Source organism: Vigna unguiculata, chromosome 2, assembly GCF_037176805.1.
Source record: "Vigna unguiculata cultivar grain cowpea cultivar isolate G323 ecotype 2 chromosome 2, ASM3717680v1, whole genome shotgun sequence".
NCBI lineage: Eukaryota > Viridiplantae > Streptophyta > Magnoliopsida > Fabales > Fabaceae > Vigna > Vigna unguiculata.
The window spans coordinates 36,522,392-36,546,088 of NC_140793.1; the positions used below are offsets into that span (position 1 = coordinate 36,522,392).

At 33.2% G+C, this 23,697-nt stretch overlaps 3 protein-coding genes across 5 annotated transcripts; 2 read left to right on the forward strand and 1 right to left on the reverse strand.

The window, feature by feature from the left end:
• The first annotated feature begins 219 nt into the window (after positions 1-219).
• Positions 220-7,950, forward strand: LOC114174648 (protein NETWORKED 1A-like). Of its 3 annotated transcripts, none has more exons than XM_085668669.1 (5): positions 220-669; positions 1,094-1,194; positions 1,319-1,565; positions 2,485-6,422; positions 6,553-7,950. In XM_085668669.1, exons 3-5 carry the CDS (start codon positions 1,466-1,468, stop codon positions 7,702-7,704), a joined length of 5,190 nt encoding a protein of 1,729 aa, XP_085524795.1. In that variant the 5' UTR covers positions 220-669; positions 1,094-1,194; positions 1,319-1,465; the 3' UTR covers positions 7,705-7,950. The 3 variants fall into 3 exon arrangements, with proteins under 3 accessions (XP_085524795.1, XP_027915276.2, XP_085524800.1); XM_028059475.2 differs by having other exon boundaries at positions 1,112-1,194; XM_085668674.1 differs by lacking the exon at positions 1,094-1,194.
• Positions 7,951-10,198: 2,248 nt separating this feature from the next.
• On the reverse strand, positions 10,199-12,551 carry LOC114174257 (small ribosomal subunit protein eS1). The gene is made up of 6 exons (XM_028059064.2): positions 12,388-12,551; positions 12,201-12,306; positions 11,625-11,762; positions 11,361-11,546; positions 10,812-11,012; positions 10,199-10,452 (listed from the first exon to the last, which is right to left on the reverse strand). Exons 1-6 carry the CDS (start codon positions 12,444-12,446, stop codon positions 10,357-10,359), a joined length of 786 nt encoding a protein of 261 aa, XP_027914865.1. The 5' UTR covers positions 12,447-12,551; the 3' UTR covers positions 10,199-10,356.
• Positions 12,552-20,485: 7,934 nt separating this feature from the next.
• LOC114174704 (NAD(P)H-quinone oxidoreductase subunit, putative (DUF581)) lies at positions 20,486-23,213 on the forward strand. Its single transcript, XM_028059531.2, has 3 exons — positions 20,486-21,259; positions 21,363-22,153; positions 22,767-23,213. Exons 2-3 carry the CDS (start codon positions 21,435-21,437, stop codon positions 22,864-22,866), a joined length of 819 nt encoding a protein of 272 aa, XP_027915332.2. The 5' UTR covers positions 20,486-21,259; positions 21,363-21,434; the 3' UTR covers positions 22,867-23,213.
• The last annotated feature ends 484 nt before the right edge of the window (positions 23,214-23,697 follow it).

Consider the following 23,697-nt stretch of genomic DNA (forward strand, 5'->3'; position numbering starts at 1 on the left):
CCCTTGATTCCCGGAGATGATGTGCACTGTTTCTGTTTGGGATTTTCAAAGTGAGGAGAGGTGAATAATAATGCAATCCATGACTACTGTGTCACAAACCTGAAGAATAGGATTATTTTATAATGTTTAATTGTAGTGATTAAAACATAATCATGATTTTGGATCCCATTAACGTTCGTTGAAATGGTGGATTCTTCTTCTATGCATTCGCACGCATCCTTTCCTTAGAGGATACTGTAACGCTAATTATTATATTAATCTCTCCAAAACAACATGATTATCAACTAAACCACAGCACTCACACTTTTCCGTGCTCTGTGTGTGTACATTCTCCTTTTTACAGTTGACGAGTCATATGTGTCAGAGCCGACACGACACAATTCTATATTGCCAATACCCCACTTCAAAGATTGCCACTTTGTGTCTTCCAGATTGAGAAAAAATGGGGTAAGATGGAAGTTTTGCAGCTGCTGGGGGTTCTGTTTTCAGCATCACAGCTTCTGGTGTGCTGGTGAAGAAGATCAACTTCTCAGATTCCATCCTTCTCGGCTCTGCTTCATCCCAATTGCTCCAAAGAACCATACTTTTTATGATTTTCTACACACCCATTTGCTTCCTTTGATGGTATTTTATTCCTTGAAGTGGTGGTTAATCAAGATCATTCGCTTGGTGAGTACATGATCTCATAAAGCCTTTTGCTCAACTCATAAATTGTTTTTCTCATCACCACTACCTTTTGATGCACCCTTTCTTTTCCGTGACTGCAACTTTTACTGTCCATTTCTCTTTTCTACTTTAACTATTCATGATCATCGATCATTTTTTCATAGGATCCGCTACCTAATATTCTATTTGTATACTTCCTCTGCTCTGACATTTTGCTGGTGTTTCATGAGTTCATATTTTGATTATAGAAATTGTTCTTGCCTTAGGACAATTTTTTCATCAATTCTTTCCATACCTAATATAGAAAATGTATGTTGTATCTGTGGCTGGATTTTGGAACCCTTTTGCATTAAGAAGTATTTTGTTTTATCTACTAGGCAGTCCATGTTCCATGCTATTCTGTTACCCTCTTGTTTACTCTTTCTAGCTCCCTTCTTTGTGGCAGTCCTCCCCAATATCAAATTGTCTGAGCAGCTGAAACAAGAGGTTCCTTTCACTGATCAACTAAAGCTGTGTCCAATTTGCCCGGTAATAGAATGGAAAGAGATTGCAACTTTCATATACATTAAGTCATGGGAATAAAGTTGGAGTTCTGATGAATCTGGAGCACTCCTTATCAAGTGTACTTATGTTGACATTCATTTGATGATAGGTACACAGAATGGTGAAACTGTCCTGAAGAGTCTCAAATTAGGAAGACGCTGGTGGTGGAAATATATGATCTTATAGTCTTGTCCATCTCCAGTAATAGGCTTTTGGAAAATCAAAACTATTTGTGTTGTCATAATTTGCTGGAGTCATGGCAACCTTGTCTCATTCTGACTCCCGGCGCTCATATTCTTGGTGGTGGGATAGCCACCTACCAAAGAATTCAAAATGGCTTCAGGAAAACCTTACAGGTGTGTCTTCTTCCTCTCTCTCTCTCTATGTGTGTGTGTTTTGAAGATATGTTTATAGTTATGATTAGCATTGTTAATTTTTTGAAGATGCCCGTTAGTTTTCTCTCAAAAGCTTAGGATTAGGATGACCTAATTTCATTATAGCATCTTTAGCAGATCTATCGTTGGTTGGCAATATCATATTGTGTCAAAATCAAAAAATCCTATATGATATTGTCATAAAATAAAATCATTATGTCTATTTAGCATCACCAGTCTTCTAAAAGACAAAAGTGTGAGCCATCAACTACCCAGCAGGAATAATATATTCACTTTTCATTTTGCTGTTTGGATGCCAACATAATCATTAAATCGGAATTCATTACGTTTAAATTAATGATGGATATTGAGGCTCAAACCAGTCGATGAGTATGTATATATGAATATGGTTTTTAACTTTTTCTACAGTTATTTTTAAAAAGTAAAAAGCAAGGGGAATTCCAAGTTATCAGATATGAGATTAAATTTTCTTGTAACTCTGTTTTGTTAAACTGAAATAATAATGGTACATAGCAAATCCAAGGATATAAATACGAAGACAAAATTTCCTTTTCATGAAGTGCCTGTTCACACAAACCAAGGTTGAACCACTTTTACTTTCTTAATTTTTTGGACTCGTTGTTCGACTTTGTGGCATTAGAAGTTATGCAAAATATGCCACCTAAGAAGTTATATGAACATGTGAAATAGGAAAATGTTGTAAAGCAAGACATAAACACAAGCGGATGCAGACATTTTTTAAATAATGAATCCGTTATGTTTTTGTGGAAGATGTTATCATATATATATAAGTGCGAGTAATAAGGAATTAATGCTGGTTGGTGACTATGATGCGTATCTTTATTAGTAAATTAACTAAAGTGATGCTATTTTTATACAGACATAGATGCCAAAGTGAAAGCCATGATCAAGCTCATTGATGAGGAAGCAGATTCATTTGCAAGGAGGGCAGAAATGTACTACAAGAAGCGCCCGGAGCTCATGAAATTAGTTGAGGAGTTCTACCGAGCATACCGTGCTCTAGCAGAGAGATATGATCATGCAATGGGGGAGCTACGCCATGCCCATAAAACCATGGCAGAAGCATTTCCCAACCAACCACAATACATGCTGAATGATGATTCACCGTGTGTTGAATCACACACACCAGGAGTTCCTTCTGCAATATATTCTGAGTCTGAGCTTTCAGAGAAAGCAGATGGTGAAGTTCAAACCTTGAGGAAAGCCCTGGCAAAAATACAGTCCGACAAGGATGCTATCTTTCTTCAGTATCAGAAGAGTATGGAGAAGTTATCAGAAATGGAAAGAAATCTTAATAAGGCACAACAAGATGCAGGAGGCCTTGATGAAAGAGCGAGTAAAGCTGAAATTGAAACTAAAGTTCTGAAGGAAGCCCTGGCACAGCTAAAATCTGAGAAGGATGCTGGTCAAGTTCAGTACAATCAATGTCTAGAAAGTATAGCTAAACTAGAGACTATGCTATCTCTGGCGCAGATGGATGCCAAGGAATTTGATGAGAGATCTTCTAAGGCTGAAATCGAAGCACAAAAGCTAAGGCAAGAACTAGGCCAGTTGGAAGCTCAGAAGGATGCTGGTTTTCTTAAATATAAGCAGAATCTTGAAAAGGTCTCAGTTCTGGAAGCCAAGATAACCCTTGCTGAGGAGAACTCCCGGATGTTAAATGAGCAACTTGGAAGAGCAGAAGCAGAAATTATAGCACTGAGAAAAAATCTTGCTGAACTGAATGAAGAGAAAGAATCTTTAGCTGTCCTTTACCATCGATGCTTGGAGAAAATATCTAAAATGGAGAATGAAATTTTGCGTGCCCAAGAAAATTCTGAAAAGCTCAGCAGAGAAATTGAGAAAGGTGCTGAAAAACTCAAGACTGCAGAGGAAAATTGTGATACGTTGGAGAGATCAAATCAATCTCTTCGACTAGAGGCTGAAAATCTCTTGCAGAAGATAGCCATGAAGGATCAAGCACTTTTAGAGAAGCATGCTGAGATAGAGAGGCTGCAGAATCTAATGCATGAAGAGCATTCTCACTTTCTTGAAATTGAATCCACTTTGCAGACTCTGCAAAAGGTGTACTCGAAGTCACAACAGGAGCAAGGAACTCTTGTTATGGAGCTTAAATATGGGCTTCAGTTGTTGAAGGACTTGGAGCTTTCCAAACCAGGTTTTAAGGATGAAATGCAAGAGAGTGTGGAAGAAAACAGAATGCTGAGTGAACTTACTTTCTCTTCCACTAGGTCATTATTCAGAAGACAGCAAATGGAAATCTCTAAATTAAAGGAGATCAAAGAGAAGCTTGAACGAGAATTCGTAGCAAACTCTGAAGAAAACAATGCCCTCCACCAGGAAGCTCATCAAATAAAGAATGATATCCAGCACTTGAATAATAGATACCACGCTATGCTGGAACAACTACAGACTTTAGGTTTGGATCCTAGATGTTTTGCAGCATCTGTGAAAGATTTACAAAACGAGAACGCAAATCTAAAGGAGGTCTGCAAAGTGGAACGTAATGAGAAAGAAGCTCTTCGTGAAAAGTCAAAGGATATGGATGAACTTTTGCTACAGAACGCCTTTATGGAATTTTCCCTTTCAAGTTTAAATGATGAACTGGATGGATTAAAAGCAACAGTGAAAAAATTTCAAGAGTCTTGCCAAGTTCTCCAGGAAGAAAAATCCACTGTCGTTGATGAGAAATCAGCTCTACTTTCACAGTTACAAATAGTCACCGAAAGTATGCAGAAGCTATTGGAGAAGAATGCCTTGCTGGAGAAGTCCCTGTCTGATTCAAAGTTTGAACTGGAAGGTTTGAAGGCGAAATCAAGTGACTTGGAAGAGTTTTGCAAGTTGTTAAATGATGAGAAGTACGATCTTCTCAACGAAAGAAGCATTCTAGTATCTCAGTTGGAAAGCGTTGAGTTAAAGCTAAGTAACCTGGAAAAGATGTTCACAAAACTAGAAGAAAAATACGCCGATTCGGAGAAGGACAAAGAAAGCACATGCAATCAAGTACGAGAGCTCCATGCTTCGATTTTGGTGCAAACGGAAAAGCATGCTAATCATAAACAGTTAAGTGAAGTTCGACTGACAAATTTGGAGAATATTTTTCATGCACTACAGGAAGAACTTCGTTTGGGGAAGATAGAATTTGAAAAAGAAGTTGACAAAGCTGTAAATGCTCAAGTCGAGATGTTCATTTTGCAAAGTTGTATAGAAGATCTGGAGGAGAAGAATTTGGCCTTGTTATCTGAATGTGAAAAGCATGTTGAGGCATCGAAATTTTCTAACAAAGTTATCTCCGAGTTGGAGACTGAAAACTTTATGCAACTGATAGAAGAAGAGGTTTTGTTAAACGAAATTAGAAAGCTTAAAATGGCTATTCATCAAGTGTGTGGGGCTCTTCAGATTGATTCATACGGTGGACATGACAAAGGAACCAAGCAAGAGGAAATACCAATATTACATATTTTGGACATCATCGAGGGCTTCAAAAGTTCTAGTGTGAAAAACCAAGAGGAGAAGCAGCAGCTCCTTCAGCAACATCGATCTGAGAGAGAAAAAATGGAGTCAGAGAAAAAGATCATGCAGCAAGAGTTTGAGAGCCTGAGAGAGAAGAACGCGATGTTGCAGAAAGAGAAGGTTGAGCTCCTGGAGAAGAACACCCAACTGAGGACTGAAGTGGCCAATGGAGAAGAAAGAGCCAATGCATCAAAGTCCAAATTGGCTGCTCTACGTGCAGAGTTGAATGATTTGCAAAGAACAAATCAATTGTTTCAGCAAGAAAATAGTAAGATCCTAGAGGAAAAGAATTTACTGCTTAGGAGTGTTTTGGACCTAAAAGATGCAATTTCCGTGGCTGAAGATGAAAACAGCACGATCCTACAAGAGGTACTAGCCCTAAGCAACCTCAACTTAGTTTATGAACGCCTTGTCTCCGACAAAGTCATTGAGCAAAAAGCACTTTCTGAATATCTCAACAGTAATCTTAGCCGTTTAAACAGAGACCTTCATCAGGAACTTGGTACGTTAAGGAAAAAGATTGAGGTGAAAGAAGCCGAGAATGTATATCTGAATGAGTCTACTGAGAGGATGGATAAAGAGCTGCAGGAAATAAAAGGAGCAAATTGCCGTTTAAGTCATCAAGTTAAAAATTCAGAGAATCTTCTCGAGAAGAAAGATGTAGAGCTGCTAGAAATGGTAAAAAGGCTGAGGGATACAGAGACATTGAATGAAGAGTTTTGCAGATATATTGAGGAGCTGAAGATGGATCAAGAAGATTCAAGATTGACCAGATTAAGCCTTGACAGGCAGATTCTTGATCTATCAGAAAATTGCATGAATAAGAAAAAAGAAATTGAACACCTTCATGAAGAAAATAGAAGCTTGCAGTCTGTGATGAAATCGTTACTTCAGGAAGTTGAACAACACAAGGCTAGGGAGCAAGCACTGAATTCCGAGTTGCTGGACAAAACAAATGAATTCCAGCTTTGGGAGGCTGAGGCTGCTGCGTTTTATTTGCAGCTTCAGATTTCATCAATTAGTGAAGAACTGTTGAAAAGCAAGGTCACTGAACTTACTGGAGTCTGCAAGAGACTTGACGATGAAGGTGCTGGAAAAGACTTAGTGATTGAACAGATGATAGAAAGAGTCAATTTACTGGAAAAGGAAAATAGAGGGCTGAAGGGGCAATTATCTGCATATACTCCAACGGTTACTTCTTTGAAAGAGGATTTTGCATCTCTAGAGCACACTTACTTGCGTTGCACCAAAAATTCTTTTGCTGGAGGCAACAGGGGGAAGAAGGTAGGGTCCTCTTTGAACTAGATATTATGTAAATGTATTTTTTTCTTCCTTTTCTCTTGTCAAAACAGCTTATATAGTTAGTTCACTTCTATTTTCTATTTATCCACGTCTACCTTGAATGTTTATCCAGGATGTAGCGATTGAGACTTGTCCCCAAGAAAATACCCATCAAAGTTTAAGAGGAAATGAAAGTATTTTAATACCAGATGTGGTTGAAGATTTGCTAAGCATCCAGAAAAGGATTAGAGGAGTTGAGAAGTTGATGATGGAAGAACTTGAAAGACGTATGAAGCAAGAAAAAGTGACAGGAAATTTCGAAGCAGAAGCAGCATCAGAAATGACAGAGCACTCAAATTTGGAAGCTGCTACTTATCCAGAAATTGACAACAAAAAATTGGTGATGAAAATCAAGAAAGACAACAGCACACGTGGCCATAATGCATGGAGAACAAAATCTCAAAAGCGGTTGATAATGATAGACATTCCTCTCGATAACTACAAGGATGATCCGGACTACAACAAGTATTGTAAGAGAGAGCTCAGTAGGAGCAACGACCATATGCTTGAGCTATGTGAAACTGATCAGCATGATGTTACTGAAGATACTAAGCTGGATTCTACTTCAGTAGAAGACGCAAACACATGGTATGACTCAGAAAAATGTCAAAATTACTCTTCAGAACTGGAGCGAGAGAAGGAATTAGGGGTTGACAAGCTAGAGTTGTGGAAGACTGGAAAAGAGACAAGTGAAGATGGCAAGAGGAGGATCTTGGAGAGGCTTGCCTCCGATTCTCAGAAGCTTGCCATTCTTAAAATGACTCTGCAAGACTTGAAAAAGAAACCGGAGACAAAGAAGAAAAGCAACAAGGTAAACGAGATTGAGTATGAAGCTGTGAAAAGACACATAGAAGATGTTGAGGAAGCGGTGACGCAACAAATTGGCATGTATGATCAACTGGCAAGGGATTTTGAACTTTGCACGCCTTCACCTTCAGACACAAACACAAAGAAGTTGGAAAAGCAGCAAGTACAAATGATAAGGAAAAAGCTATCAGAACAGGCTCGAAGAGGTTCTGAGCAAATAGGAAGGTTGCAGTTTGAAGTGCAGAACATCCAATATATTCTGCTCAAACTGGCTGATATGAAGAACAACAACAGAATCTGTAGACCAACAACAGGTGTGTTGTTGAAGGACTTTATTCGGATTGGTAAGAAGAATAGCAGAAGGCGCCGTAAGGGGTGTGCTTGTGTATGTTCAAAGCCTTCAACTAATGAGGAATGAGTATGTTGTGAGTACTTTCTTTGTTGTGAGAAATCAGTTGTTAACATAGCTAGTAAAATTGAAGGTTTGTCATAAGAAATAAGAGACTATTCAATTTAGACTTATCTGATGGTAGCAACTTATTGCAAAAATCTGTATGTATGTTTTAGCTTCCCAAAGAATTGTACCGAGTGACTTGTATGAAGAAGAATTGCATTGTAACAGTCAATAAAACTCTCCATGCAATCCTTAGTTTGCAATCTAAAAGTGTAAATCTTATCCTCGGAAACTCACGTCAGATAATTAATTAACGTTGACTTGAAAAATAACAGTTAAATAAAGGTAAAAATAAAATTAAATGGGTTATTAATTATTAATTTTGTCGAAGCATTATTAAATATGTGAAAGGAAGTTTAAATTAAGTTTGAGTTATTGAAAATTGTCTTACATCTTGAATCTTTTTGAAAATATTAAAAAATATATTTTTCTTGATTGACAAGTAAGCAAAGCATGGTCTTTGGCGGCTGGGGAAGTCAACCATGGCTTACTGCAGCCTTGCATTAATACCTACTCTCATTCTCTCAACTATATTATCCCCTTCTTTTCCTTCTTCTTCCACTCAAATTCCTTCTCATTTTTTCAACCCCATCATCAACCTAATGGAGAAATCAGAAGGAAAAGAAGAAATTTTCGATTTGAGTGGAATATCTCTTCGACCCCTTGAGCTCTCTGACCTGGATGATGTCTTGGTGTGGACCTCTGATGAAAAGGTGGCGGCTTTCTGCACTTGGGACCCTTACAATAGCAAAGAGGGGGGAATCAATTTCATCCAAAACATAGCCGCCAAGTTTGCGTGGTGCAGAGCAATATGTCTGAACGACCGTGCTATTGGGTGTGTTTCTCTTTCCTCCAATTCAGAGCATGACCGAAGCAGGAACAGATCCATGGAACTTGGGTATGTTATCGGTTCCAAATACTGGGGTAAAGGGGTGGCCACGCTGGTTGTGAAACAAGTGGTTAAGGATGTTTTAACTGTGCAGCCATTGCCAAACTTGGAGAGGGTTGAAGCTCTTGTTGATGTGCTGAATGTTGGGTCTCAGAGAGTGCTGGAAAAAGCTGGTTTTCAGAGGGAGGGAATTCTGAGGAAGTATGTGTTCTTTAAAGGAAAAAGCAGAGATATGGTGATGTTCAGTGTTCTCTCTACTGATCCTCACCTTTCATCTCCTTAATTTCTTTTACTCTTCCCAAAGATACATGTCAATCACCATCCCATCATCTTTATCAACTGAGTGATTATTTGTTAAGTTCCTCATGCTTATTGGTTATTGAGACAAGAACGTGACTTGTTACTAGCTATGAGAACTTTTCAGGTGTGGTTGTTATTAGCTGTTCAATTGTTTTTGGTATTGGTGGAAGAATTTCCAGATTGTAAGAAGTTGTTGCAACTTCTTGTAGGGTTGGAGAAGTATTCTTCATCTTTCAAGGATTGAGTAATCGTAATTTATATTTATTGTTCGAGTGGGAAGTTGTGTTGAGACTGTATAATTAACTGGATATAACTGCAAAAGTGAATCAATATAGAAGTTGTGTAATTTGAAATATACCTATTTTACTTCAAATTACCTATGTAAAATCTCGTTTATAATCCGTATATTTAATATTTCTAATTACTTGCCGGCATAATTATTTTAAACCTTTAACTATTTTTCAATAAATGTTAAGAACTTAAAGTTAAACTATATTTTCAACCTTAAAATTCTAATATATATATATATATATATATATATATATATATATATATATATATATATATATTATCTATATATTTAAATTTAAATGTAACATTATATATTTTTACTTTGGACTGTTAGATGTAATTAATATAAGTAATTATAATACACTTTTACTATTCACATTTTTAAATTTAAAAGAAAATGAAAAACATGTAACTATAATCTAGTTCACTGAATCTTTTATATTCTCGCTCAAAAGGTCTAAAATTACTAATTCTTAAATTGTTACCAAAATGCCTATAATGCTAAGCTTGTAATTAAAGGAACTATTGAATATAAATTAATGTTTAAATACTAAAATAAAAAGATAAACTACAAATAATTTTAATTTTTTATGTTTAAAATATCTCACATAACAATAGAAATAGGAAAAGCAAAAAGATAAGGATGAATTTAGAAATAAGAAAAATCAACTCCTCCACCTTTGATACTATCAGACTTATTGTTTAATGTTCCTTATCACTGAGTAAGGCTTACAGAGACAAACGATCATTCATCCCGAACATGCATATCCAATGGGGTGGTTAAAATTAGGTTTAGGTATATAACAATTGAAAAATGTTGAATCGAAATTCTGAGAAAAGGTTTGCAACAAATAAGTCAATGGTTGGATGTTGAATTCAGATGGCAGCCACACATCTCATCCTATTGCACGATCGATAGTAAAAACAATATGCAAAGATTGCACAAATTATGATAGGGATGAGAACATGCACACGGAATAGCAAAGAAATTTTAGCGTCTCCAATAAAGCTTAAGAAACCGAAAATCCAGATTGAAAAAAACAAATGCTCTCCTAAATGCCAAAACAAAATTTAAGTATAAATATTAGTAAATGCAACAGCAATTCTAAATAAACAAAAATTCATTATGAGACAGTTCAAGCTCCAACTACTTCAGTTGCTCCCTCCACTACAGTTTCATCAGCAGGTCTGTCGACCTTTGTTCCAACGTCTTCCGAGTAATCCCCGTGAACCTACAAGTATAAAACCCAAAATGTAACATATAAAAACACTTACCAAGTTTTGTTTACGTTATTATACAAGTACTGTGCACTAACAATGGTAAAAAATTTATACTAAAATTGCTTCATAACCAATAAATAAGGTCAAAAACCAACAGGAAAAGAACGAAGACGTTATAAAAAATAGGGAATCCCATGCGTAAAAAAAGCTTTTGACTAAACCATTCTGCCGATACCACACAATAATACAAAGAAAAATCAGCAATGCTCGACTGACTGCTTCAATGAGGCGCGAATATCATCAACTAATTGAAATATCTTTCATTGAATAAAAAAAAAAGTAATTAAAAATTCAAACAAAAAGGACATACCTCCATCAATTTGCCAAGGTCAAACTTTGGAGCTTTCAGAATCTTAACTTTACGAATGAACACATTTTGTAGGGGATAGATGCTTGATGTTGCTTTCTCGATCTCTTTGCCAATCATCTCAGGGATGAACTTGCGGACCAGTTCTTTCAAATCACAGGCTGTAGCCTGGTTAACCATTATCTCTCTCATTTTCCTGCGGATCTAAACGGACAACGGTGCCTTTTACAATCTCAGATATGTAACACATTCATCCCATAAACAATATATTAAACAAAATAAACCAAGAGCACATACTTTCAGAAAACATGTTCATAAATATGGAAGGCAATGTTTAATTAGAGCACATGTACTGAAGTGCAATTCCAAGAGCAAATGTTGATATAACTTGGTTCAAATCCTTCAAAATTTATATTACTATCTTAGGTACAATAGAAAGAAATGCAATAAAAACATGTTATATTTAACATCAATATAGAAACTTTTCCCTGCATATTTAAAACAAAATTGGATACAAAACATTTAAGCATACAACCTCTAAGGAGTTGGTACCTGTCTAATTTGGCTCGATTGTGCATAGCAAGTCCTCTTCACTTGGTTGCTGCGCCTCTTGGTAAAGCCAATGCAGAACATCCTCAGAGTGTAATTATCAGTGGTCTTCACATCTACATGAGCTTCGATCAAAGTTTGCCATTTTCGGACCAAAGACCTCAGCTTGTCAGTTGTGAAATCCATTCCCTAAAAAGACACATTCCCAATCTAATTGAAATCATCTGTCAAAAAGGGTGTAAAAAATAACTCCGGCCACTATCTTACCCAAAAGTTTGTCAAAACATTCTTTCCTTGAACATCCTCAGCTCTCAAACGGATCTTCTTGAAGGCATGGTCCTCATCCCCTTGAAGATCAGCCAATGAGACCTCAAAAACTCTGTGTTTGAGTCCTTCCGAAGCAATCTATTATTCAAAACAGTCAGTCAACCCATCACCAACTACACAAACTCACAATAAGCTTAGAAATTTAAAGTGCATGTACACAGAATAACACCTCCCAAATATTATTACAACTATAACACTCCAGACCATGGACAAAGTCAGAAAACAAGACAAGTACAACGACAAACCTACAATACTGAAATAAAACAACGAATAAGACACCAAAACAACAAACAGGTTCGTAGAGATAAAGAACAGCCAGATACAACATTCAACTTTTCATCCTTCAAATCTTTCCACAAAATTCTATCTTTTTTGTCTAAGTGAGTATATGCAGATCAAACCCTACAGTCATTCAACCCCTATGCCCCATGCCATATACAAAAATGAAACTGTATAGCAAGATTGATAAAAATAGGGTGAAAATACATATAAGATCGTGAAAACATAAATAAAAACCTTGGTTCCCTGGGTACGAGTGACGAGGGTCTTGCCCACATTCTTGACCTGGAACACAGAAGGGGCCTTGATATCGTACCAATCCTTCTTGGAAAAGGGATCGGCGCTGCGGATTGATGCAAGAAAAGTTAAAGAGATTGCAACAAAAAGTTAAAGAGAAAAGAAAGTGAAGGAAATGGGCACTAACGCCTTCTTCTTGCCACCCTTCTTTCCTTTGGAAATCCTCTTGTTCTTTCCGACCGCCATAGTTGCTCTTCTTCTGCTGCTTCAAGGTCTGGTCTGGTCAGGTCTTCTCCGCAGCCGTCTGAAACCCTACTTCCACTCTCAGCACTCCTCCTATTATTAGTTAACTCACTTTATATTCCTTAAAACCTTCATTGGGCTTGGGCTTTGTTTGGGCTAAGCCCACTCAAACTATAGGTCAATCTGCACACTTTGGCATTTTCTTGTACTAATTAGAGAAACAAATCTATGAATACAAGAAATACATAAATATTCTAATCAAGCTTATTATATTTATTTTAAAAACAGTGATAGTATGCATATGATTTCAGGTTCTAACCTAAGTGAGATCGATCTTTGCTAAAAAAAATTATTTTAATTGCGGAGAAGATGAAAAGTCGGGTCATGTTAATATTATTAAATAATAATAATAATAACAATAACACCAACTTATCTTTCAATTTTAAATTTTGCCAAAAAAAAATTAATAATATATGCATAAAACTCGGTTCATCCATTTAAATTTTATTTTTTTAAATAACTTTTTTATAAAATTGTTGGTGAATGTTATTACCTATATAATTTATTTGCATGTTATTTATTTGTATAGATCATTTCACAAATGAGAAATAATAAAATTTAAAGTGTTATGCCAAAAATATAAACAAGATCCATAAGAAATACAAATAAAATACATGAATATAAAAAAAAATACAATTAAACACTTCATATCAAAAAAAGTTCTCAGTGTATTTATACGTGATGTTTGACTTCTTAACCATATATCCGTTACATTAGTTTATCTCTTCGGTAAATGAATTTTAATAGTTTTGAAAATTGAAAATAAAATAAAATAATATATATATATATATATTACAATACAGAGATCATGTATAATAAGTTTAAAATATAATATTTTTGTTTTCTTAAAATAATCATCTTTTAAAGAAAAATTCTTTAAATAGACATATTGAAACATTATTTCCTTAAATGAATCTATTTAGTTTTTTAAACAACATTGCGGGTTTTGTTTTCTCCATAAGCCTATAATAATAGTTTTGGATAAATGATAGAAGTGGGATATAAGGTGATTTTCGACGTTAAACATTACATTCAATTTCTGACACATAAGTGATAGAGTTTTACATGCATAAAAATTTTCGATGGGAACTCTTAATGTACGTAAGTTCTTCGACCGCCACTAGATGACACTACCTAAAACTAACACATCTCATAATATTATCTCACACACCGTTTTTTTTTGTAATTTAGAATCTATTGTATTTTGAAATTGTAAAATAGGGTCTCTCAATTTTTTTTTTGCGAAACAGTGTCAAGTCGTTGTAGTGGAGGACGACATTAAAGATGAAGTCGTCCTCCTCTCAGCCGGTTTTATTTTTTCTTTTTAAAAAAGTGTTGTCGTCAGCGTGGAAGCCGGTTTATTTATATCTTAGATTGAAGTCGTTAAGTTGGATGATGGTTTCACTTTTAGTTTTTGTTTTTTCTGTTTTAACGTAACAACTTTTTTTTTTCATAATTGAAACCATGAAATATTTGCAATTTTAGTGCTTATGGCTCTATTCACAGCCTTCATAACAACACCAATAGTGATGGCAATCTATAAACCAGCACGAGGAAATTCAATTAAAATACGACAGAAGTTGGACAAAAGCTGGGTGACAATTCTTGGAGGTCCGGGAATGAAATGGTTGAGATGTTCAAAGTCTTGGCCTGTCTCCATGGGCCAAGCAATATCCCTTCTATCATAAATTTGATTGAATCAACTCAAAACACAAAAAGATCTTTGATAAAGTTTTTCATGATGCATCTTGTTGAGCTCACAGAGCGCTCATCCTCTATCAGAGAGTGCTCGTATGAATGGTTTTCCTTTCTACAGCCGCTTCATCGCCTAACATTAAAAAAAAAAAAAAGTGAAACTGGCTTTGGGTCTAACGACTTCAATCTCAAATATTATAAAACCGGCCTTTACCCTAACAACATCCCCTTTTTCAAAAAAAAAAAAACCGGCTTGGGGGAGAACGACTTCACCTTTAATGTCGTCCTCCCCCACGACGACTTGACCATGTTTCGCAAAAAAAAATTGAACGAACCCTATTTTACAAATTGATGGTCAAAAGAATCCAAAAATACAAAAAAAAAAAAACCTCACACAACACTAAAATTATTGAGAAGGAAAATAAACCAAAACCAAAAGCACTACACAACAACTCATATATTATTGCGCCTACGACCTTAACTTTTTAGACCTTAATAAATTATAAGTTATGGTTAGTGAACTTGTGTGAATCAAATTAACTCATTTAAATATTATTATCAGTTATTTTTATATTGTACCAAACTCGGTATTTTGTTTGGAATGAATAAAGATCGAAAAAGAAAAAAGAAAAGTGAAACTTAATATAAAATAGGATTTTTTTTAATTAAGAAAAAATGAGCGAAAAGTTAACTTGTTTAAATAGTGGGGATGAGTGGAAAATAAGAAAAAAAGTTTGTAATACCTTTGATTGATGTGATGAAAAAGATATAAATAATATATAATATATTTAAAATACAATTTAATGTAAAAAAAAAATACAATCTTAAAAATATAAATTAAAGTTAAAATCAAATTTAAATTAACATACACAAGTATTATAAAATCTTAATAAATAAATAAATGTATTTCGCAATAAAAAAATATTAATTTTTTTTATCAAATTTTAAATTAATTATTGTTACTATATTTATTATTTTTATTTTAATTATCCATTTTATTATCACATATTACTTTAATTGATTAATTTTATTTTTTCTCATAATATTAATTATTTAAAATTAAACTAATTTATTTTACAATATTTTTATATTATTATTTTTAATTGTTTATTATATTATAATTAAAAACTACAAGGATTTTATTATATTTATTTATACACAATTGATTATCTGTTTTTTAATATAATTGATCACCTTCAGTTTTTGACTTCCTTTATAAACTTATACATAATTGATCTTAATGATTACATCGTTAGAATCAAACAGTATACAAAGGAGTGTATTTAACCACATATTAAAAGGTTAAATATTTTAGTTTTAATGCTTCAATAATTATGTTTATTTATTATTAAAATTCAACATTTAATCCTTTTCTCCCTCCCATTTCATTACAATTTCTTTCCCGCTAATCATTTATACCAAGACCAGAGAAATAATGAGTTGTGTAATGTTTTTTCACACCACATATTTCTAATAAATGTACAGACAATTATATCAATTTCCAGCTGAAGATATTTCATTTGTGGACCATAATTGGGCTTTTTTTGCTCTCATTATTCATGTTCTTAAAGGGAATTTGAATTTTCTGTGGAGTTATTTTTATGTTCTTACTTAACTGTGTCTATATTATCACTCATTTTAACTTTTTAAAGTATATTAAAAAAATATTTAAAATATTAACACAGTATATTTTTAATATTTAGTAGAGAATAAAAAAAATAATAAAAAATTAGGACTCTCTTAAAGATTATGGAATTGAAAGAGTGGAAAAAATAAATATAAATAAATAAAATTATTTGAATTGAAAGGAAAGAATAACAAAAAATAAATAAAGTAAAAAATAGAAATATTTGAATTAAATAAAAATAGAAATAAGTGGAAGGTTTGTTAATACATGCAATTAATTATAAAGAATATAAAAAAATATGATAATTGATTTTTTAGTAAAAAAACAAAAGATATCCTAGTGGTGAAGACATAATGAAAATGTGTCTTAGACATTCATAATTAATGATGTTTATGAATAATAATTATGTAGACTCTACACCAATTACATACGATTTAGATTCCACTACAAGTGCTGGAAATAGACTTCATGCAATGAATTCTGGGAGATGGCATATTTTATTCCATCACATTCAAAGAAGAAGTTTTCGCCAATATAATGAAAGTTGATATGTCATATTCAATCACCTCAATTTATGTATTTAATCATTAGTACCGATGTAACAAAAATAAATAATTAAAATATTAATATCATTCTTTAGAAATAATAAAAGAATAAAATAACGTTTTTTATCTTTATTTATATATATTTTTCTTATATTTTAAAAAAATATTTTTAACTTTCTATAAGCATATCTATTTAAAAAGGAGTTAAAACTAAAAAAAATTATCAAAATCTAATTAAGTATTGATATAAGTAATTATTAAAAAAAATTACAATGAGCAAATTCCAGTTAAAATCAGATTATGAAAATATATATAATTGTTTTAATTTTTTTCTTTCATGTTCATAAAAAATATTTTAATATTTGTCATTCTTTTTATATTTAATTTCATATTTTATTATTTATTAATATTAAATGACACATTTTACAAAAAGATTTAAAAATTTATCCAATTTAAATCTCATAAATTCTTATTATACTTAGATTCTAAAAGTTTGGGAGTCACATCTCTTGTAGGGGTGACAATATGAGTTTGGTATGTTGGGTAAGCTTGTAGTCCCATAAAAATAAGGCGGGATGAGTCAGGATAGTAAATTCACATACCCGCATTCGCTCAGCCCGCAAAGTCCATAGTTCGCGCGGGTTGGCCAGCAAGTTCACATAAAATTTTTTTTGCAATTGTGTATATTAGTTACCTTTTTTATAGACTTTTGTGTTAATGTTTCAAATTCTTGTATAACTGAAAAAAAAAACAAGTATTATGCATTTTTTAATATGCTAAAATTTAAAGAATACATTGTGTATGTCATAGTACGAATATAAATATGATAAAAGTATTAAATTATCAATTTATCATTCAACTCTCCAAAGTTTTTACTTAATTTTTTTAATTTTTTAAAGTTTCGCAATTTTTTGAACACTAAAAGTTTTATCATAATATTTTTTTTTAAAAAAAAGCGACCGGCCACGGACACGCAGTTGTGCCAGACTGGCCAAACATTTCAATCCACAGTTAAAATGCAGTGCAGAAGCTCGCATTGCCACCCCTATATCTCCGCCTTCAAAAAATCCACATACAATATCGATACCCATTTTCCTTGTAATTGCAAAAAGATGCTTCTCTAAGAAAGAAATCAATATTCAAACTTGATGAATTATTTAAAGAAAAATATTTAATGGATAGAATATTAAAGAATTATAAATACAAATTTTAACAAAATGGAGATGTTATTTTTTTCATAAATTTATCAATTTGGTCGATTTATTATTTCATCTTTATCTAGTTAAGTAGAATGGACCAAATAAATTTATGGGTCGAAAACTCCGATCCAATTTATCACATTTTAGAATGCTACCAAATCGGTTTGTGGACAAAACTCACTTTATTATCCTTATTTTATAAGGCATGGCATTAGTTTTACATACACAAAAATGACGCCCAATAAATAAGATAAATTCAATCGAAAATGTTTGATAATAAAGAAATGTTATTACAAGATATTATTTTCGTTTAAAAAAAGATGTAGTAAAAATAATTGCAAATATTTTAAGAATATTTATATAGTAAATTTTATCAATTTTTATAATTATTATTTTAAATTTTTTTAATAATTATTTACTACTCCTAATTATATAGGTTCACAATTTCTTATTTTTAAATGCTGAAATGTTGTTCAATAATATTTGAATAGTTTGAATGTTTAATTAATTTGATTGTCAAGTTATATACGTTGATACTTTAATCTTTAACTATAATCTTTATAGTAAATTATTCGATCAAATTGTCTTATGATTTTTTTTTTTAAATTAGCATAACAAAAGTTTGTAGTTTTTTTATTTATATTTTGTTGAATAATATGACAAAAAATATGTAATATTAGCCATGTTTTCTTGGACTATACAGACACTTTCTTGAAAATAATTAATCATATATTGGTGGTGAGCATGATGAAGATATTGATTATTGATTTTATTATGATTGTAATCTCATGGATTGCTTACAAAATTATTTAAATATATGAATACTTAAAAATAAATACATAAAAAATTATTTTTATGTGGGTTGGTGAGTCAATCCACTTAATCCATCAACTCGTGATGGGTTGAACTGAGTTATAAAATTTCTAGCTCCCTTTAAAATGAGTCGGATTAGGTTCACTCATTTTCAACCCGACTTGTGGTGAGCCAACCCATTAACTCACTTTCACATGTCTAATTTTTAAAAGTTATATAAAATGATAATGGATTAATATGATAAAAATTTACGCCAACCTTTAATGTCTATTAATTTTTTTAATTATATCCTTTGTAATAATTTTTTCTATAACCATATTGTTTAGTTATTTAATATCGAAGGTCATTAATTATTACTATTATTTATTAATAAGATTGAAATAAATATCTTTGATCATTTACTTACATTAATTTCCTTTATGAGGAATGAAGTCAAGAAAATATAGTGGTAGAATGAAGTTTGAATTTCTTAATGATTTTTTTATGTCGAATCTTCAAAATACACTCATGATAATTAATTTTAAAATTTTAAAATATATTAAAACTATCTTTAAAGTACTATTTTTAATATTTAAAGTAAAAAGAAAATTCAGAAAAATCGAACTTGGTAAGATATGTTTTTCTAATGAGGTTTTTCTTGCACAAGAATATACGTTTCAATTTCAATCTTTAATTACATTTTTAAACAATTTGTCCATCACCGTTGAACCAATAATATTCTTGTACTAAATGACAATTTTTTAATTTTTTGTAAGACCTACTTAAACAATTTATCAGGTAAAAAAATTAGCTAATATAATTATTACTATTTTGAATTTACATATACGTTTCAAAATTACTTCCAAATTCGTATTTTATTTTTTAAATGCTTCTATATTTTATCATTAATATACTTATTAGTTTAATTTGATTGGCCACACGTCTTAACTGCTAAGGTAAATTCCCAATATAATTTTTCAAGACGAAACAGAGTTCAACCATAACCAGCTAAAACATTAATGAATATAGTTGTCTGTTGAAATAAAAAAAGATTCATAATTAAGAATATTTTAGTGAAAACAATTAATGTAGAAGACATTCTAAATTGGGTCTCACGGAAAGGATGAAGCCTAACCTCTATTTTAAGTATTAAAGAATGGTGTTTTATCATAATACGCCAAGTGATTAATTCGGATAGAATATATTTTTGGTATAAGATATATATTTTTTATTTAAACTTAGAGTAGAGTTATCAAAACGGATAACCCGGCTCGACTCGACCCATCATGGGTTGATGATTTAGTGAGTCAACTCAACTCGGTTCATTTTTTAACGAGTCAAAAAAATTTGAACCTGGTCCGACCCACTACGGGTTGACGGGTTAAACGGGTTGACTCACGAGTTCACCTAATTAAAAAAAATACATTTTTTTTATTTTCAGTCAAAACTAAATTATAATTCTAATGAAAATCTAAATAAACTTTAATACAATCCAAATACAAACTAAAATAAAAAAATACAAATTATTTAAGTGTTTGTTAAAAAAAACAACCTAATATGACCCAAATGTAAAACTCAACGTAATAAAAAACATTTGTGTGACCTCTTTATCTGCGGGTTTGTGAGCCAACTTGGCTCACCACGAGTTCAACCCGAATGAGTCGGGTTCTAGATGAACCGGATCAAAAATTAACACGTATTAAAATTTGTAAAAAAATTTTAACCCAATCCAACCCAGACCCGTGGTGAACCAGATTGACTCGTGAATTCAATTCATTTTTATAGCTCTAATTTAGAGTGCATTGTTATTATTACTGATATATTTAAACGTTATGAGATGAAGTGAATAATTTTGGAGTCATAAATTTTGAGTAGAAAAATGTGTATATGAGTTGTGTTGTGTTGATTGACACAGAAAGCCACACCATGCCAAAGAAAGTTAATTGCAAAGAGCCATTGGTGAGAGGAAAGTCAATGTTCTTTTTTTTTTTTTTTTTTTAATTTATAATTAAAATAAATAAAAAAAACCACTGATTCTTATGCACACGCGTCTTTATCACAACACACGAAACCGGTTTTCTGTTTTTGCCTCACTCTCACTCTTCTTCTATCTATGGGCCATTTTTTCAGGATTTCATCATCGCACACTCTTAAGTGCCCAAACACAGAACAACCAACATAACTCTCCACTACTACTACTACTCTTCAATTCAATTTCTCTTCATTCACGATTTTCTCTTTCTTCTGCCATTATTGTAGGAATCCGAATTCAGGGACCAGTTTTGGTTTTACTCTCTCTAGCCACCCCTCGTTTATTTGTGATGTGTTTGGGAAATAATGGCGCTCACAGACACCAACGCAAAATAAATTGAAAGGTAGCGAAAAGAAGGAGCAAAAATACAAACAACCCTTCTTGTTTCTGATGTGTGATGCATGCACCTCTGGTCCCTTGATCATGACCACTGAGACTCCCTTTGCATGTCGTTTCTCACTCCCCTTTTGATTCTATTACCTCAGACGGAGCAATAGAGGGCGACAAAGCCGGGGAAAAAGTCACCATTTTCATTCACTTTTTTTTTTTTTTTCCTTTATCTTCTCCCCAAATTTTCTTCACTGGTTTAGGAATGAATTTAACACTGCTAGTAGTATAATCTGTAAACAAGAGGCTTCAGGGTTCACAGAGAGAGAGAGAAAGAAGAGTTTTTTCATTGAAACTTGTTGCCAATTTCTGGCTTCTGACTCTGCAAACGAAAGTGAATTTATTTGGCTGCAGTTTTGCACATGTGTTTGTAGAGTGTAGTACACTAGTTAGTAGTACAAGTCTCCAACACTGCAGATAAAAACACAGAATTGGTTTTTTGATGTTGTCTTCTCGAAGTTATGGCAGTGTCCCTTCAGGTGATTACTGCAATCTCTCTCTCTCTCTCTCTTTCCTGCACACATGTTTTAATTTTTTGGGGTGGTGTTTAATAGTTTAACTATTCTGATTATTTTCGTGTAGAATAAAAATGAAGGGTAGTGGTAAAGAGATCCACGCAGAGCATCCTCTATTGATTGACAAGCTCTGATTTTGATGGCGTTTTGTAGTTCATCACCGTCTCTACCAGAAAAATACAAGAAACTGGTATCATCTTTTTTCAGTTCTCCCAAGTTGTTCGCCAATTTCACATCCAAAGTTTTGTTGTGTGAAACTGAGAATGCGATGAGTCCAACCTCTATACTCGATAGTAAGCCTTTATCTGGCTTCAAAAACCCTTTTAGGTCAGAAACAAACAGCCCCAGAACCCCAGTTGGCGAACACAAGCGTTACTGGGATAAACTTGATTCAAAGGGTCTTGTTGATGCTCTTGTTGATGACAACAAGCCTGGGGAAGAAACATCAAAGTCACAAAGCAGAATGATTCTCTTTGGATCCCAGCTCAAGATTCAGAATCCTCCACTGCCTCATCCAACAGTCTCTCCTCAATCACCTAAATCCGTGTTTGGTTCTGCCAATTCAACCCCTGAACCCTCCAAATCTTCGAGAGTTTTCACGGGATCTCTCTCTGCTAGTGAAATGGAGCTTTCAGAGGACTACACCCGAGTGATTTCTCACGGGCCTAACCCAAGAACTACTCACATATTTGATAACTGCATCGTTGAGAGTGGCTGTTTTGATTTTGGATGCTCTTCTTCTCCAATGGAAAATGTGTTTCTACCTCACCACACCAGTTATTCCACTGAAAACTTCATGAGCTTCTGTTTTTACTGCAATAAAAATCTTGGACAGGATATGGACATCTACATATACAGGTAATTTTATTTTATTTTTCTGTATCCATCCATCCCCATAAACAACACCACTGTAATTTATGCAGTTGTGACAACCTCTTAAAGTTTTGCTACTTGATTTGGAAGCGTAAATGATGTGAATTGACAGAAAAATTTGACGTGTTTGTGAACTACAACTTTTAATCTCTGCATGAAATTTAAGATTGTATTATACTGTTGACCACTCCATGGACAAAGTATTATACTTTCAACCTCCCTTTTTGTATTGGCTTCAGATCACTTTGGCCTCTCCCAGTAGAATGTCAAGACAAATCCGATTCATGGAAAACACTCTGATGAAGTTTTTCTTTATTGGTGTTTTGAATTAGAATTTGCGTTTTTATCTGAACAATCTGTATAATCAAAGTTTATGTTAAACGTTAACATGAATCAGTGAGTTGAACCTTCAAGTTGGATCAGAGAATGACAAAAAGTATTTTACTGATTTTTTATCCAATAGCTTATAAACTGACAGCAAGATACTTCTGGGAAACTTTGAATCTAGCATTCACAAAGACAGAATATTTTGAACAAAACTCAGTGAAAATATGTTGGATATGAGCTTATGAGTGTAGTTGTGTGGTTTAAAATTCAGGGGCGAGAGGGCATTTTGCAGCCGGGAATGCCGTGACGAGGGAATGCTTTTGGAAGAGGGGATGAACAAATTGAAAGCTGGAGATGGATATGGGACATAGTTCAGTTCCTTTATACTAATCTACCTTCGTTCCTTACTTGCTTTGCTTCAAAGAACTTCTAATAATAACTCTTTGATTTTTGTTAGCTGGTTTTGCATAGATTCATTTTTGGGACATAAAGTGGTCCTTAAAGATCCTGGAACCACTGTACCTGGTTTTGTTCTTTCTGTTTCCCTCTTTCTGGGTGGTAGTAGTTCTGTAGAAGGTGGAATCGATTGAAAATGAAAGGCTGAAATAGTGTAGTAGAGAAGATTTTTATGGAAACCATGAATTAGGAGCATGCTATTTGATTTTGCATTGCTCTTAAAGTTATCAACAGTAATAATACATACTATATAATTACCGCACGTAAGACCAATCTCATTGTATCATATCAACTATAATTTTTGAGGATCTGCACACTGCATTTGAGGAATTACTCTGCCAATTTCGAAAGGGAGAGTTAGAAGAAGCCAAATTGCTGTTTATCTTCATAAAAGAAGAAGACACTAACAATTATTATGGTCGTACCTTTATTTGGTTGATTGGTAGTTTTTGTACTCAACCACATTTTGTCCTCATGGCTCCTGTCCCACTTAGGGATGGCAATGTAGATCGGTCCAGTCCGTAAAAAGGTCCTCACATAATAGACTGACTCGTCTTTTTCTGCATAATTTATACGGACTGAAATCACTGTATTTTAAAGATAATTTAAAGATAATTTTAATATATTTTAATATTTTAAAATTAATGATCATGTGTATTTAAAAATACAGAAAAACAACAATAGAGAATCCAAATTCCATCCACTTATCTCGGTGTGATCATGGAAGAAAAAACCTGTTCTGTAGG